Consider the following 16,000-nt stretch of genomic DNA (forward strand, 5'->3'; position numbering starts at 1 on the left):
CATATGCTTTTATCTGTTATAGCACACCCAGAATCGAAATATAATTCAAATTCTCCAGATGTGACTTTCAACAAAAACAGACCCCAAGTGGCGAAGAAATTTATGTGAACACCACATAATTACTAACAATGCATAGGATCCCTTTGACATCAGAACTACATTCCCAGGAATTAGTCCATTTACTGCTAATCTTACAAGTTTGCTGTCTTTAAACAAACAAGTCAATGTGCTTTTGAAGTGTGTTTTGTTTCTGGAAATGTCTTTTTTGAAAATTCCCCTTTAGATGTCTGGGAATCATTTCTTATTGTCATTTTGCTTACTGGTTGTTGCTTACTAAAAGAGTTCTTTCATCAAGAAGACTATGAATCCAGGAGGAATTTTCAAATTAGGCTATGAAATCTGATGCATATATACTACTCAGAGGGCTCCTCTGGGTTTCTGAAGTCTGTACATTCCTTGGGAGTCTCTGAGTTGGCCTCCGGTATGACACTGGATTCTGATGCTTCTTGTTGTGAGCTATCTCCATCAAGGACAATATCTTCAGGATTTGGAGGGGCTGGACAGAAGTCTTCATTTGGACAGATTTGCTGGAAAAGTGTTTCTGCCTAACCAACGATGAAAGGACCAATTAGCTTTTGTACATCAGCTTAAAATATATGTGCTGAAAAAGCCTTTGACAAAATTCAACACCCCTTCATGATAAAGGTCTTGGAGAGATCAAGGATAACAGGAACATAACTAAACATATAGCACACTAATAGCCAATATCAAAGTAAATGGAGAGAAACTTAATGTGATTCCTCTAAAATCAGGAAGAAGACAAAGCAGTACACCCTCTCCATATCTCTTCAATACTGTACTTGGAGTTTTAGCTAGAGCAATAAAACAACAAAAGGAGATCACGGGGATAAAAAGTGGAAAGGAAGAAGTCAAACTGTCACTATTTTCCGATGATATGATAGTTTATGTAAGTGATCTGAAAAACTCTACCAGGGAACTCTTACAGCTGATAAACACCTTCAGGACAAAAGATTAACATGCACAGGCACAAATGCATGCATGCGCGCGCGTGTGTGCGCGCGCACACACACACACACACACACACACACACACACACACACACACACACACACAAAATCAGTATCCCTATTATATACAGATGATAAAAGGGCTGAGAAAGAATCAGAGAAACATCACCTTTTACAATTGCCACAAACTCTAAGAGAGTCATACAAGGTCCCCCCCCCACCCCAAGAATGGGAAAGGAACAAGATCTCCTGAGCATATTGAGAGTTGGGGGGGCAGTGAGTGGAGAGGGAGTTAGGAGAAAGAGAATGGGAGAAGAGGAGGGGAGAGGAGATCATGAGGGACCAGGAAGATTAAGTCGGGGAACAAATAGACAATAGCAAGAAAAAAAAAAAAACATAATAGAGGGAGCCATTATAGGTTTGAAGAGAAAACTGACACTAGAGAAATGTTCAGAGATCTACAAGGATGACTCCAACTAACAATATAAGCAATAGCAGAGAGACTACCTTAAATGCCCTTCACTGATAATGAGATTGATAACTAACTTATATGCCATTCTAAAGCCCTCATCTAGTAGCTGATGGAATCAGAAGCAGGCACCCACAGCTAAGCACTGAGCCGGACTCCTGGAATCAAGCTGCAGACAGGGAGGAGTGATGAGCAAGGGGTCAAGAGCAGCTGCAGAAACCCACAGAGACACCTGACCTGAACAAATGGGAGCTCATGGACCCCAGACTGATAGCTGAGAAACCATCATTGGATCCATCCAGATCCCCTGAACATGGCTCTCACTTAGAAGGCCTGGGCAGTCTACAGGACCTCTGACAGTGGAACCAGGATATATCACTGGTGCTTGAAATGACTTTGTGAGCACATTCCCAATGGAGGGATACTCCCTTACCCTAGAGTCAGGAGGGAGGGCTTAGGCCCTACTCCAAATGACTTGACAGATTTTGTTGATCCCTCATGGAAGGCCTTACCCTCCCGGTGGAGTGGGTGGGGAATCGGATGGGTTGGGATGGGGGTGGTCGTTGGGCATGGGAGTATGGGAATCACAGGGAACTGGGATTAATATGTAAAATAAGGGGAAAAAAAAGAAATAAGCCAAGTTAAGGCCAGGCACTTGTAAGTAATAAAAAATAAATAAATAAAAACATTCATGGCTACCATTGTGGATGCTTGCAGTTAGAACATTTTTCATCTGATCTCTAATAAAATAAAATAAATCAATCCTCTCATTTATGACAATATTACCTGAAATGCACTAAGTGGTAAAGCCAGGTACAGAAAGATCAATACTATATGATTTTACATATATGGGAAATATATATGTAAATCATAGAAACAATGGTTAGGAAGTATGAAGTGAGGGCAAAAGGAGATAGTTATCAGACACTATAAACTTTTAATGCCAGATGACTAATTGCTATGGATCTAAAATGCTGCATAGTGACCATGTTAACTTTGTACTGTCTACTATGAAAATATTAAATTAAATATCAGAGAGGCTTACTTTGCTCTTTACCCTGGGAATTCACCACATGATTCTGCTAGAGAATCCTGGCTACTGTTCTAGAGGGTTGAAGACTGAAATTATGGCCTCTCCTGCCTCAGACCTCAGTTTTCCCTGATGGCCTTTTGTCGTGTATTTCTATTCTGTCTGTAGAAGTTCTCCTTTCCCATTACTTCCTCATACAAACAGTTGCCAAATCATGGGAATGTCATTTTCTGTTTCTTAAACTCTGTTCTTTTCCCACTGATAATGTTCCTGCATGCACCATCTGTCAAAGAGACAGTTTGTAAACTAGAGTAGTCATCTTTCCTCAAGGACCCTGCCTCTTATCATAATCCATCTTTATGCCACTCTCAATGGTGTTTATGGAAAACAAAAAATTCACTTTATGCCACTTTCCAGATTAAAGCCACCTCATTATTGAGAAGATAGAATTGACGGTCCTAAGTATTACATTATAAAATCTTCCAGCCTACCTTCTCTAGTCTGACCTTCTATCAGTTCTTTCAACCTCCAGCTCTCATAAACTTTGCTTCTCTAAGAGGTGGTTATTTACATTTTCTTAAACACAATGTTTACATCATGTGCAGGTCAAGATTTATTCTTGCCATCTATACTGTTTGTCTTTGATCTGAATGGGACATGCTCCGTATCTATCATGCCACACCACACAAAGTTTTCATTGTCACTACACAATGACTGAACTGATGGCTTCTAAAGCCAGATCAAGTAGTATGACTAGTGTCTAAGTCATCAGGACATCTTAAAGTCATAAACTGTCACATACACATACAAGAAAGTCAGAGCTAGAAATTCAATCTCTATGCAGTAACAAAAAAAGGTATGACATTTCCAAATGCTACAATGCAGACTTTTAGTTGAAAAAGAAACACGTTACAATTATGCAGGGACCTGTGTATTTTACGTAGGCAAAGCCATGATAATATTCTGAGGGATTTCATTAATAATTTCCTTATTTAGAAAACAAAGCAGCCAATAGGTGACAGAGATAATCACATGATGATATACTGGAATAAGAGCTCAATTTTGAATAAATTGGTAATTTATAAATATTATTGATGTTCTTTAAAGAAGGCATATTTTTCAAGTGGATATAAGACATAACATATTAATGAGTATTCAAACATTAATGCTGTTTTCTTTACTATATTTCATATAATCTATAAAAGTTACCTTTTTGTGAAGTAAATTACTGCATGAAAAAAAGCTGTCCCTTAGTTGTAATCTTCTAGTATGCAGTATAGCTCACAAAAGCATTCATATTGTAAGTCCTTATTTTAAAATCCTATTTTGATTTAAAAAATGTTTTGTTTACTCAGGACAAAAATACCAACCTAAGTTAATCGGCTAAAGGTTTTTTGAAAATTCCTTCTTAAAAAAAAAATGGGTCACTACAGTAAAAATGAAATGATTAGCTTAAGCCATAAATGCAAATCTTGAGCTATGGGTAGGAGTTGTAATTCCATGTTCATCTGACAATATTCAGGGACTAGCATAATTTTCCATGACCAATATTAGACTCTAATGCTGAAATATAAAATTACGGTAAAAGGCTGGATCACTGTTTATAACATCACTGCTTTAACTAAAAGGTATTTTAAAGATTCAAAGACCACTTAGTACTAAAAAAACACTGCTACTTGTGAGAATAGAACTGAATCCATGTCTTCTGTGGTCTTACAGTTACCCCTTCCATGCCTCCATAAGGCTCAGGGAACTGCAGACAAGGGGGTAGAAAAAAGATGTGAAATACCATCTTGTAAGTAAGAAAGATATAGCTACGGCAACCATGAACTCACAGCAGCTGTGTTCACTGGGCTCTTAAAATTGTCAGGTACGGAAGGAGATGGGACTCAAGGTGATCTACAGCTTACTGCTGATTTATTGGTAACCAATAGATTCTAGGACTGGTGATGCAGAGTATCAGTTGCATATTCACTAGTCCAGGCCCTTACAGTGAGTTTCAAACTTAGAGTCACATACTTGGCCTTTATTAAACTATGTGAGGGCATTAAACAAAATCAAAAACTGATAAATAGGGAAAAGAGATTGGTAGTTTGTATAGATGAAAAGTATTTAGAATACATTCTAAACAAAATTTACTAAAAACTAAAACAATATTATCTACTTGTTGATTCAAAGATGGATGGGCCAAAAAAAACAAAAAACAAAACAAAACAACAAAAAACCAAAACCAACCAAACAAGAAAACCCTGCTTAATAGAATCAGAGTGTACCTTTGGCACCTTGAAGAAGTGTGTACTTCTGCACAGCTCTACCAAGACTAGCCCACTTTGATATAACATATTTCTTGGCAATTATAACAACAGTTTTGGGGGGCACTAGTTTGAGTCAAAACATTAATGGTACTATGTTAATTATATAAAATAACCTTATTAATTTTTTCAAGATTATGAAATTCATTCTAATCTTATTGTAAAATTATCTTATCTTACATACTTTACTAGTTCTACCCTTCTGGAAATGGCTCAGGTTGTTGGAGAATAACATTTTTTTAAAATATGCATCAATAATTCAACTGTTTATATTAGGAGAAATATTTAAGAATACTAGCATCTTAAATTCATTTTAGGAATATATATTTCTAACATATTCATTATTTATTCCAAAAGTAGTACTTATAATAAGCCTTTATAATTCCTTATATAATTCAAGGAGTAAAACAGCTGATAAAGTATATTTAAAGTAGCACTCACAGAAAAAAGCCAATCAATATTAAATAAGAAAGATGTTTTACTATCTTCCTTTCTCTTCTCCAAGGATGATAAAAACCTTTCACTTATCCCAGTATATCAATTTCCTAAAACAAAACAAAGAAACACCAATGGCTTACCTGTTTGACTGCATTGTTATTTCCTAGACCAGAGTCTGGGCCAGAGCACACATAAACATTGGATGGTAAATCATTATAACAATCTCTGCTGATATCTGAAGAATCTCTCATATTGAAGTACAGTGCCCATAGAATCCTTGGCTTTTCAACGTGCTCATTTTCTAGTAGTTGAAATAAATTTTATCACATTGAAAACCATAATTTACTATACTATATAGCCACATAATAAAATGATTAGACATTATAATAGATAGGATACTTTTATATATAAGCAATTATATATAAAACACAAATTCTAAGGTAAGTATATGGCATTTCAAACAATGAAAGCTTTTCCATTCAGTACAAGTTAGATTTTAGAAATTCATTTGAAGGTTGGCAAGATGGCCCAGCAAGTTAAAACACTGGTTACCAAGCCTGAAGGCTGGTGTGCACTCACTGGAACTCACATGACAGAAGGAGAGAAACAAATCCTGGCTGTCCTGAACAAATGTACAGTGTGTGTGCACATGCACATACAAACAAATAAATTAATGTAACAAAATATTAAAATTCTTATAATCATACCCACCCTAAAATTATCTCCCCTAAGTGAAGATATACCATAAATCAAATTTCACACAGAAAAACAACTTAATGTTATATAGTTAATTAATAGTATATACATATGAGATAATTATATAAAATAACATTATTCAGAAAAACAAAAGAAAAACAGATAGGAATTAATGGGTACTTAGAAATCAGGGAGGGGGTGGGGAAAAAAGAAATCAGGGAGGGGGAATTGGGGACAAAGGTCAGGTGGCTATTTATGGATATCAAGTTTCTTTGTCAGAGGACAGAAACAGAATGTTTTATAGTTGTTTCTAGACATGCTTAGACAATTTTGTGAATATATGTTTTAAAACTTGGTGTTTTACCTGAAATGTGAAAATTTTGCAGCATATGAATAATATCACTGAAAATACTATTTACAGAATTTAAAATGATATATTCTAACTCTTACTCTAATGCTTTATGTTATTGGATTACAGGGTTAATGGGAACAAACAAACAAAAAACAATTAGCAAAATATGAGGCCAATAGGTTGAATGTCATTTCCAGTACAAGTTCTCTCATTAAACAGCAGGCATCCATTATGTATGTTAGGCAACCACTCACGATCTGGGGACATAAAGATGGAGTAGACTCAGTCCTGATTCCCCTGTTTTAAAATTTTCTCCTAATGCAGGGCCTAGCACACAAATAATTTGTTAATTGATTTTAGTATCATTCTCAATAATCAAAACAAAAAGACTTTATAGAAAGGTCCAGTCTTGTTAACCTCAATTTCTATAGCCTATTTCTTAATATAATAATGATCATTGTTCTTTTCTTTTTTTTAAATGTTATAATTAAAGTTTCTTTGGTTGAAAACAGAAAATATTACTGTTAATATATGTATTGACTATAGTTTTCTCTAGCCCAACTCTACTAAAAGGTCAAATTCTGTAAAATGATAATAAAGAATGTTTAGGAAAATAGTCCAACACTGTGAGATGCAGTGTAAATCATAAAGAAAATGCTAAAGGTACAGTTATCCAATTATTGCTTTTTTATGAAATTAGTAAACAATGTAGAACAATTTTCAACTAAATATGCCATTCATTTAATACAACTGTCCTAGGACCCAGGTAAAATAAATTTTATTTAATTTTAAAGACCTCCACTGCAGAAAGGGGAAACATGCCATTTTTCTAGTTTGTCCTGAACAATTTATAATTATTAGTGTAACAAGATAAGGAACTGAGTGGAAGAAGTAATTTAGAAGGAGTCTTTAATTTTTCACAATTATTTCTTTTATGTGACTAGGTAGGTGTCTTGCCTGCATATATGTGTGTGCACCATGTGCATGTAGAAGCTAGAAGAGAAATTAAAGCCAAGTTCTTAGGCAAAGCAGACACTGTTAACCACTGATTTCTTTCTCTAGCCCCAAGGGATCTCTTACTGATGCCAAGATTTGAGTCGGAGGTACCACTAATTCATGCAGGGAAATATTAGGTAGCAAAAACTACTTAGTAACAAAAGAATGTAAGAAACTGTTATGTCATAATTAAATCATGTGGCTTTTATTAAATTGACAAGTGTGTTTATAGCTTCACTAAACTCTGAGAATTTACTTAAAAACACTACCTGAGTCCTGCATCTAATACTGTAGGTAAATGCCACTAAGTGTGACAGCATCAAACACCACAGCAAGGAAGTGAGCTAAGGTGTGAAAGATTTTTAGTAGGGCCCTGGCCATGAGTAGGTATATATCAGGTGAGTCTATTTTGTAGCTCATAAATGTTCTCTGCCTCAGAGGAGAGTTTTCATTCAATACACGACAGGAGAAATGAATAGTCCAACAGATTTTAGGAAGAGATTTCACAAAGGTTAACACTTTGACAAGAAACTATGTTGAAAGTGAAGATTGACATGGTCTGAAGATCAATGGTCTAGATACAAGGGAGCCATCAAGCTTTGACCTTAGAACCTTCAAAGAGATGTGTAATTGCTTCATTTTTCTCGGAGGTCAGCTGGAGGCAGAGAGAGAGAGCTGGAAAAATAATATGCACTCTGAAGCAAATAATTGTCAAAACTATTAAAGATGCTAAACAATAGCTCATTTCAATCAGTTAGATGATGTGCTAGACTAAGGAAGTAATAGAAGACACAGAATAAGATTTTGTGTTAATTAAACAAGTGTACTGGATAAAGCAGGTAAAAGAAAAGTAGTGAAAGCAAACCAAATAAAAGCAAGAAGTGTCTATAGGTGCAAGCGATGTATAGGGAACAAGTAAACTAATTAATTCAGTTAAGCTGAATTTAGTTAAGCTGCTTAAGTCCTGGAACATAAAAGTGAATAAAAAAGAAAAAGAAATTAAGACATGGGACTTGATTTCCTGGTGCAGCAAGTATTTAATATCCTTTCCAGGAACAAAATTCATATTTCATTTGTGAAGGGAAATTTTTTTAAAAAAGCATTGCTCTCAGAGATAGAAATGACAACAATAGGATGAGGCAACTCCACTAACCAGGTAGAATGGAAAGGAAAAAAAGTAAGGTAAGAAAAAAGATGATGTTGTGATAATACTACATTCTAGACATTTAAAAGTACCGTATTAACAGAATTCTTGCTTTACCTCATATAGAAAAATCCTGTATTTTTGGGTAAAATAAGAAATTAGCAAAGTTCTACACTGATGCTCACATATCACTCAGTTAATCACCTGTCAATGTTTACAAGGATATTCTAGACTCCAAATAACAAAATGAGTTGTAAGCAATGACCTTAGTTTTTAACCATCAGAATTAGGCTCATTATGCATAAATCACCTGGTATTATTTAGACTAAAAAGTAGACAAGGATTTAGAGATATCTGATGTGCTTAAAGGAGCCTGGTAGGTGGGTAAAAGAGGGGACAGTCTGAAGAGTTCTGGCTGGTACCCATGAACCAGAAAGGTAAGAAAGACAGGCATTGTCTTCACAACCTTACTACAATTCCCCAAATACACTGTCAATCAGTCTTATAGTGTTAAAGAGAACATCATCCTTTTCATGAAATGAACTTCCTTGTGAGGTAAGTATGCTAATTTTCATAAAGGGTTATGATTCACAACACCATACAGAATGTAAAAGTAAAATGTAAAACAAACAAATAAACAAAAAGACCATAATATTATTCTGTTGCTACATGTTTCAGCAAAAATATTTACAAAGCTCTAAACTACAAAGTTTCAGATGATGGTCAAAAAACCAAAACGTAACAAAAGCCTGTACAAACACAAGCTTTTGCAAACAAAGATTGTGTTTTAATGTATTAAAAGTTCATATTGCTCATGAAGTTGCTTCTTCCTCATTTAGGCAGGAAAATGAATTGAGTTCTCTTCTGCAGGTGACTTTGCCTCTTTGACCTGCCATGGCCCAGTGCTCACTTTATCTGGTGATTCATTTTCAATAACTCCAACAGTATTTGTTCTGACATTTTAATTAAAATATGACCACTACCTCATCCTGATGATAAAAAGGCCCATGTGTCAGTGAAAACTAGCCTTGCAGTGCCTGGGTGCACCTGAGGACCTGTCTGGCATAGTTCTTGCTAAAGAATTTCACTTAGGTTCCAAACAATACATCATTTCAAACTGGGATCACTTTAACCATTAAGATTAACCTTAAAAATCTAATGGTTACTGGATGCTGGTTAGTGAACATGTAATTCTCGCCAGCTTGGGTTTGTAAATCAGAAAATTAAATGCTTTTAGAAAGTGAGAAATAATGATGTGTTAGGTGTACTATTTGGCACAGTCATAAACTGAAATTATAACAAAGATACTATGACAGATTTCGGAAATGAAAATGATAATCATGGTTATGAGCAAGATACAGATGCAATTAAAGCTTAAAGATACAACTATGACAATACATTAGGTTGAGGGATATGGTTGTGTATATTATAACTTTTTAAACAAATTTTTAACAGTAACTCAAACATTTATATAAAACATTCAAATAAAAATATACATGAACTAACTAAAATTAAACTCAAGTGAAGTTTTTAGATTGAAAGATCTTTTTCAACTGGAGATTTCACAAAGAGATTACATTACATTAGCAGCTACAAACATTTTGTCTTAAATGTTTATATCTCACTTAGTATCATCTCTGCATTAAGAAAGTAGACAATATATAGGAGCTAAAAATAAATAGAACCATCAGGAATAAAAACAAATGGCTGTTTTCCAAATAAATGTATCATTTAAAGATAATAGCAATGCAAGAATGGAAGAAAGTGAAAGGAATCAAGTAAACACAAAAATGCTTTAATGAAAATTACCTTTACATACATGAAGAAGAGTGATCATGCTACAATTTTGTTCACCATACTACATGCGGTATTTGTTTCACTCAGAACTATTAGTGGGATTCTGTTATGGGGAAATGATTTTAAAATTCAAGTTGGAAAAGTATTCTTTAACTATGAGTTAGAAACAACTGTAATTTATAGAACGAAGTATTCGGCATAGAAGTAGCATTTAAAGGTAATTATTTAATGGGTAATTATTTAATGGGATTTATATACTTGCAAATTAATATTTTAGTTTTCTGAATGTTAAATAAATATTTACAAGTACCATGTAAGAAAAGAATATATGCTTTTTCATGAAAATCCTGCAAAACAAATATACTTATAAAAAAGTGCTGGTAACACTACCAAAATCGAAAAATTTTCCAACAGTACTCTCTTTTTCCTGGACATATGAGTATATATGCATATAAATGTATACTTTGATAACCATGGGTTTTTTGTCTGTGTGATTATTTTCCTTTAATAATAAAGACTGAACATTTCTTCTCTTGTTTATACAATGACGGTGTTCAAAATCCTTAGTAAATAAGTATGTGGGAGTAATTGCTCAATACTGAACTTTAATTCAGGTTCAGTTCAGGTCATGAGATATTTAACGAGAATATCATGTTACATTAACTTTCCACCAGCTATTTTCTTCTTACCTGCTTCCATTTCTGTATATGGAGTAAACAATTCCTGTACTATGTGTTCTAAATCTTCTCTTGCTGTTTTAGAAGACACACAAGTCAAATGCACCAAATCTGAGAACAGAAACAAAACCAGAAACATCCTGATGTCTTGCTCATGACACTAAGTTAGTATCATGGGTATTAGTAATTAAGCAAATCATGTTTCCTCTGTTAAATAAATTTACAATCCTGTAATGAGGATACAGGTAAAACCAATGTACCATGTAACACAAAAAAATAAATGTCTATGAATGGTAAGTAAAAGAAAAATTACACTAATACACAAAAGTAACTAGCAGCTAAAGATAATTTTGTAAAATAAAGCTTACAAAATCACTTGTGTATGCACGCAGATGTATGTACACATACATACACACACATGAAAGTAGTGGGAGTGCTCAAAGAACCCATTATACACACTTGGTTGATAAGTTAAAAACAAATCATCTATCCTTTTCAGAGATTTCAAAAAACCTTTCTTGGGGAACACTGCTGGCTTAGATTGAATCATAAACTACATCAAAGTCCATAAAGTGGAATTCTTTTTTTCTTTTACAGTTTCTTTTTTTACATTATTTATTTATTCTTATTTTACATATCAATCCCAGGTCCCTCTCCCTCCTGCCCATTCCCCCCTCAAACACCCTCCCATCCCATTCCTGCCCCCCACTCCACATGGAGGGTAGTACCTTCCAGGGAGGGTCGACAAAAATCTGTCAAGTCATTTGGAGTAGGGACTAGGCCCTCCCTCCTGCCTCTAGGTTAAGGGAGTATCCCTCCATGGGAAATGTGCTCCCAAAGTCCTTTCGTGCACCAGGGATACATCCTGGTTCCACTGTCAGAGGTCCCTTAGATTGCCCAGGCCTTCTGAGACTCATTCATGTTCAGGGGGTCTGAGTCAGTCCAATACAGGTTTCCCAATTATCAGTCTGGGGGCCCATTAGCTGCTCCTCCTTGTGCAGGTCAGCTGTCTCCTGTCTCTGTGGGTTTCTGTAGCCTGGTTTTGTTCTCCCTCTCTGCATCTGAATTCCAGTTCGTCTCAGTGTTTAGCTGTGGGTGTCTGCTTCTGTTTACATAAGTTTTAAATTTAAATTTGGAACAAACTTGTTTTACATGTCAATCCCTGTTCCCACACCCTCCCTGTTCCCCCCCACTAACCCCTATCCTATTCCCTTTCTGCTGTCCAGGGAGGGTGAGGCCTTCCATGGGGAGTCTTCAAAATCTGTCACATTAGTTGGAACAGTGCCCAGGCCCTTCCTCTTGTGACTAGGCTGAGGGAGTACCCCTCTATGTGGAATGGGCTCCCAAAGTCCATTCCTATACTAGGGATAAATACTGATCCACTAGCAGAGGCTCCATAGACTGCTCAGTACTCCTAGCTAACATCACATTCAGGGAATCTGGGTGGGCTGTATGCTCGCTTCCCAGCTATCAGACTGGAGTCCATGAGCTCCCCTTTGTTCCGGTCAGCAGTTTCTATGGGTTTCTCCAGAAAAGCTAGGAAACAAGTAGGACCCAAAGAGTGACACACATGGTCCCCTGAAGAAGGGGAAAGGGACAAGATCTCTCAAGCAAATTGGGAGCATGCGTGGAGCACAGAAGGAGTTAGGAGGAAGTGGAGGGGAGAGGTGGGCATGAGGGAGCAGGAAGATTGAGTCAGGAAAAGAATAGAGGAGAACAAGAAAAGAGATACCATAATAGAGGGAGCCATTATAGGTTTTAAGAGAAACCTGGCACTAGGGAAATGTCTAGAGATCTACAATGATGACCCCAACTAACAATGTAAGTAATAGTGGAGAGGGTACCCCTTCCCCAATAGTGAGACTGAGGATTACCTAGACATCCTAGAGCCTTCATCTAGTAGCTGATGGAAGCAGAAGCTGACACACACAGGTAAACAATGAGACCAGGCAGGAATTATAAACTATGTATCTTTGCATGTACAGATTTACATTGCCTAGACTTGGAGAGTATAATATCATGTACAAGGACCCTTCACAAAAATGGTATAGTCTAATAGAACTTCTGAATACAAATGTACAAAGAGAAAGTGTAGCTGGAATTTTCTTTGGGCTGCCAATCAGCTCCCAAATAAAAGACATAGAAACGTATTATTAATTATGAATTCTTGGCCTTATCTTAGGCTTGTTCCAGTAGCAATTTAACTTAACCTGTTTCTATTCATGAAGGAATTGCTTGGAGGCTTTTTAACTTTCATTCTGTATGTCCTACTTTCAATGTCTGTCTGTCTGTCTGTCTGTCTGTCTGTCTGTCTGGCCCATCTCCCTGTGGTCTCCTTTTCTTTTCTCCTTACCCTCCCCTAGCCTAAATTCCTTCTTTTACCTATTCTCTCTGTCTGAAAGGTCCAGGTATACCTCTTCCCTTGCTATTGGTCACTCAGCTTTTTACTACACCAATCAGATGCCTTGGCAAGGAAGTGTAAATAGCAACATGTCTTTACATAATTAAATGTATCTTTGCATAGTTAAATATTCTGCAACAAGAAAGCCTCATGTACTGAAAGATAGACAATGTGTACAGTGGAACAAACTAAAAGCAAAAAATATAATAAAATATAGTGCCAATAAATTCTTTTCCAAATATACCAATAAAAAAAAGGAGTGTCCACATTTCCTCTAAGAATTTAGTTTATAATAGAATTTTGAAAATTCATGGAAAGATATTTCAAATTTTATAATGAAAGCACAAGTCAAAATAGGACTCCTACCATTAAAATTCATTCCACAGATACAAAAAATGTAGCATACATGCACATTGGGGTTTTAAATAGCCACAAAAAAGAACCAAGTCATGTGATCTATAGGAAAATGGTTGGAATTTGATATTATTGTGCCAAAAAATAAATTACACTCAAAAGACATGCATCCCTTTTTTATATGTGGAATTATAGGGGGAAAGGGCATGAATACAAAAGTGGGAATACTTAGGAAATGGAGTGAAGAAGAGTACAAGGTGTGTGTAAATATGATCAGAGCACATTACATGAATGTATGCAAATGTTATAATGAAATCTGTTCCTTTGTATAATACATAATAAAAAACTATTTCATATTCAAATGATGCAAAAGATCTATGAAAGAAATGGGGAACTATGTGTATGTGTTTGTGATAGAATCTATAGGAGTGTGAAGGGGCAGTGAGCTCTCTTGTGAGGATATGTTGAGGCCAGAGGTTCTCGGTTTCAGCTGGAAGGGCTTGCCAGTAAGCCCTAGGGTTCAATCAGTCTCTGCCTCTTAGCACTGAGACTACAGAAGGGCAGTGTTTTCACATGGGTGCTGGGGATCCAAATTCAACTTCTCATTTTTACACAAACAGTTTACCCAAAGAATCTTTTCACAAGCCCTGGGGAACTTCTAAACATATGAACAAAAATCAAACTTTGTAACCCTCCTGATCTACCACACAAAGTCATATTATAGGTTATTAATTATAATTTTGTCTTACTCCATTTTGGTGTTCTTTGCATTAGAGATTTTTGAGTGTTATTTTGAGTTAGGATCATTTTTTAAATTGAACTATCAGTCTTTAAAACTCATGAATCTTTTGAAGGGACAACTTTAAAAATTACAGGTGACCACTTCCTGAACAGAATACCGGTAGCATAGGCAATGAGATTGACAATTAAGAAATGGGACCTCCTGAAACTAATACGTTTCTGTAAGGCAAAAAACAGTCTACAAGACAAAATGGCAGCCCACAGAATGGGAAAAGATCTTCACCAACCCCACATCTGCCAGAGGACTGATCTCCAAAATATACAAAAACTCAAGATACTAGTCAACAAAACATTGAATAATCCAATTAAAAAATGGAAAATGGGCACAGATCTAAATAGAGAATTCTCAACAGAGGAATCTCAAATGGCCAAAAGACACTTAAGGAACTGCTCAATGTCCTTAGTCATCAGAGAAATAGAAATCAAAACATCTTGGAGATACCATCTTCTGTCAGAATAGTTAAGTCAAAAACACCAATGACAGTTTATGCTGGAGAGGATGTAGAGAAAGGGGAACATTCCTCCACTGCTGGTAGGAGTGCAAACTCATATAGCCACTTTGGAAACCAGTATGGCGGTTCCTCAGGAAAATGGGAATCAGTCTATCTTAAGATCCAGCAATTCCACTTTTAGGCATATACCAAACGGATGTACACTCATACCACAAGGCCATCTGTTCAAATATGTTTATAGTAGTATTATTTGTAATAGCCAGAACCTGGAAACAATGATATAGTCCTCAACTGAAGAATAGATAAAGAAAATGAGGTACTACTCAGCGGGGGGGGGGGGGGGGTGAGATCTTGAAATTTACAGGCAAATGGATAGAACTAGAAGAAACCATACTGAGGAAGGCAACTCAGTCACAGAAAGGCAATTCTGATACGTGCTTACTCATAAGTGGATATCAGAAATGAAGCAAAAGATAACCAGCCTACAATACACAACCCCATAGAAGAGGGAGAACCCTAAGGGAGACTTACATGGACCCCCCGAGAATAGGAAAGGGGAGAGAAGAGGGGGGAGGGAAGATGGAGAAAAATAAGGATAGAAGGGGAAAGGGGGAGAGCATGAGGGATCTGGAAGGTAGAGTTGGGGGAAGGACAAGGAAAGAGATACCTTGATAGAGGGAGACATTATGGGCTTAATGAGAAACCTTTCCAATAGTGGAAAGGCTACCTTAAATGCCATTCCCTTATAATGAGACTGATGACTAGCTTATATGCCATCATAGAGCCTTCATCCAGTAGCTGAGATTCACAGCTAAGCACTGAGCCAAACTCCTGTAATCCAGTTGTAGAGAGGGAGGAGTGATAAGCAAAGGGGTCAAGACCATGCTGGGGAAACCCACAGAAACAGCTGACCTGAGCAAGTGAGAGCTCATGGACCCCAGTCTGACAGTTGGAAAACCAGCATAGTACTGACCAGACCCCCTGAATGGGGATGTCAGTCTATGGGATCTTTGGCAGTGGAACCAGTATTTACCCTAGTGCATGAATGGGCTT

The 16,000-nt window shown here is 36.3% G+C and overlaps 1 protein-coding gene across 1 annotated transcript in view; it reads right to left on the minus strand.

The window, feature by feature from the left end:
• Positions 1-398: 398 nt before the first annotated feature.
• Positions 399-16,000, minus strand: part of LOC127218710 (rab proteins geranylgeranyltransferase component A 1-like) — a gene marked incomplete at its 5' end in the record, with an annotated part of 78,624 nt that continues 63,022 nt past the window's right edge. The window contains 3 exon segments of the mRNA XM_051179713.1: positions 399-605; positions 5,418-5,578; positions 10,952-11,050. Coding sequence (XP_051035670.1) covers positions 414-605; positions 5,418-5,578; positions 10,952-11,050 — 452 coding nt within the window.

Source organism: Phodopus roborovskii, unplaced genomic scaffold, assembly GCF_943737965.1.
Source record: "Phodopus roborovskii unplaced genomic scaffold, PHOROB, whole genome shotgun sequence".
Taxonomy (NCBI): Eukaryota; Metazoa; Chordata; class Mammalia; order Rodentia; family Cricetidae; genus Phodopus; species Phodopus roborovskii.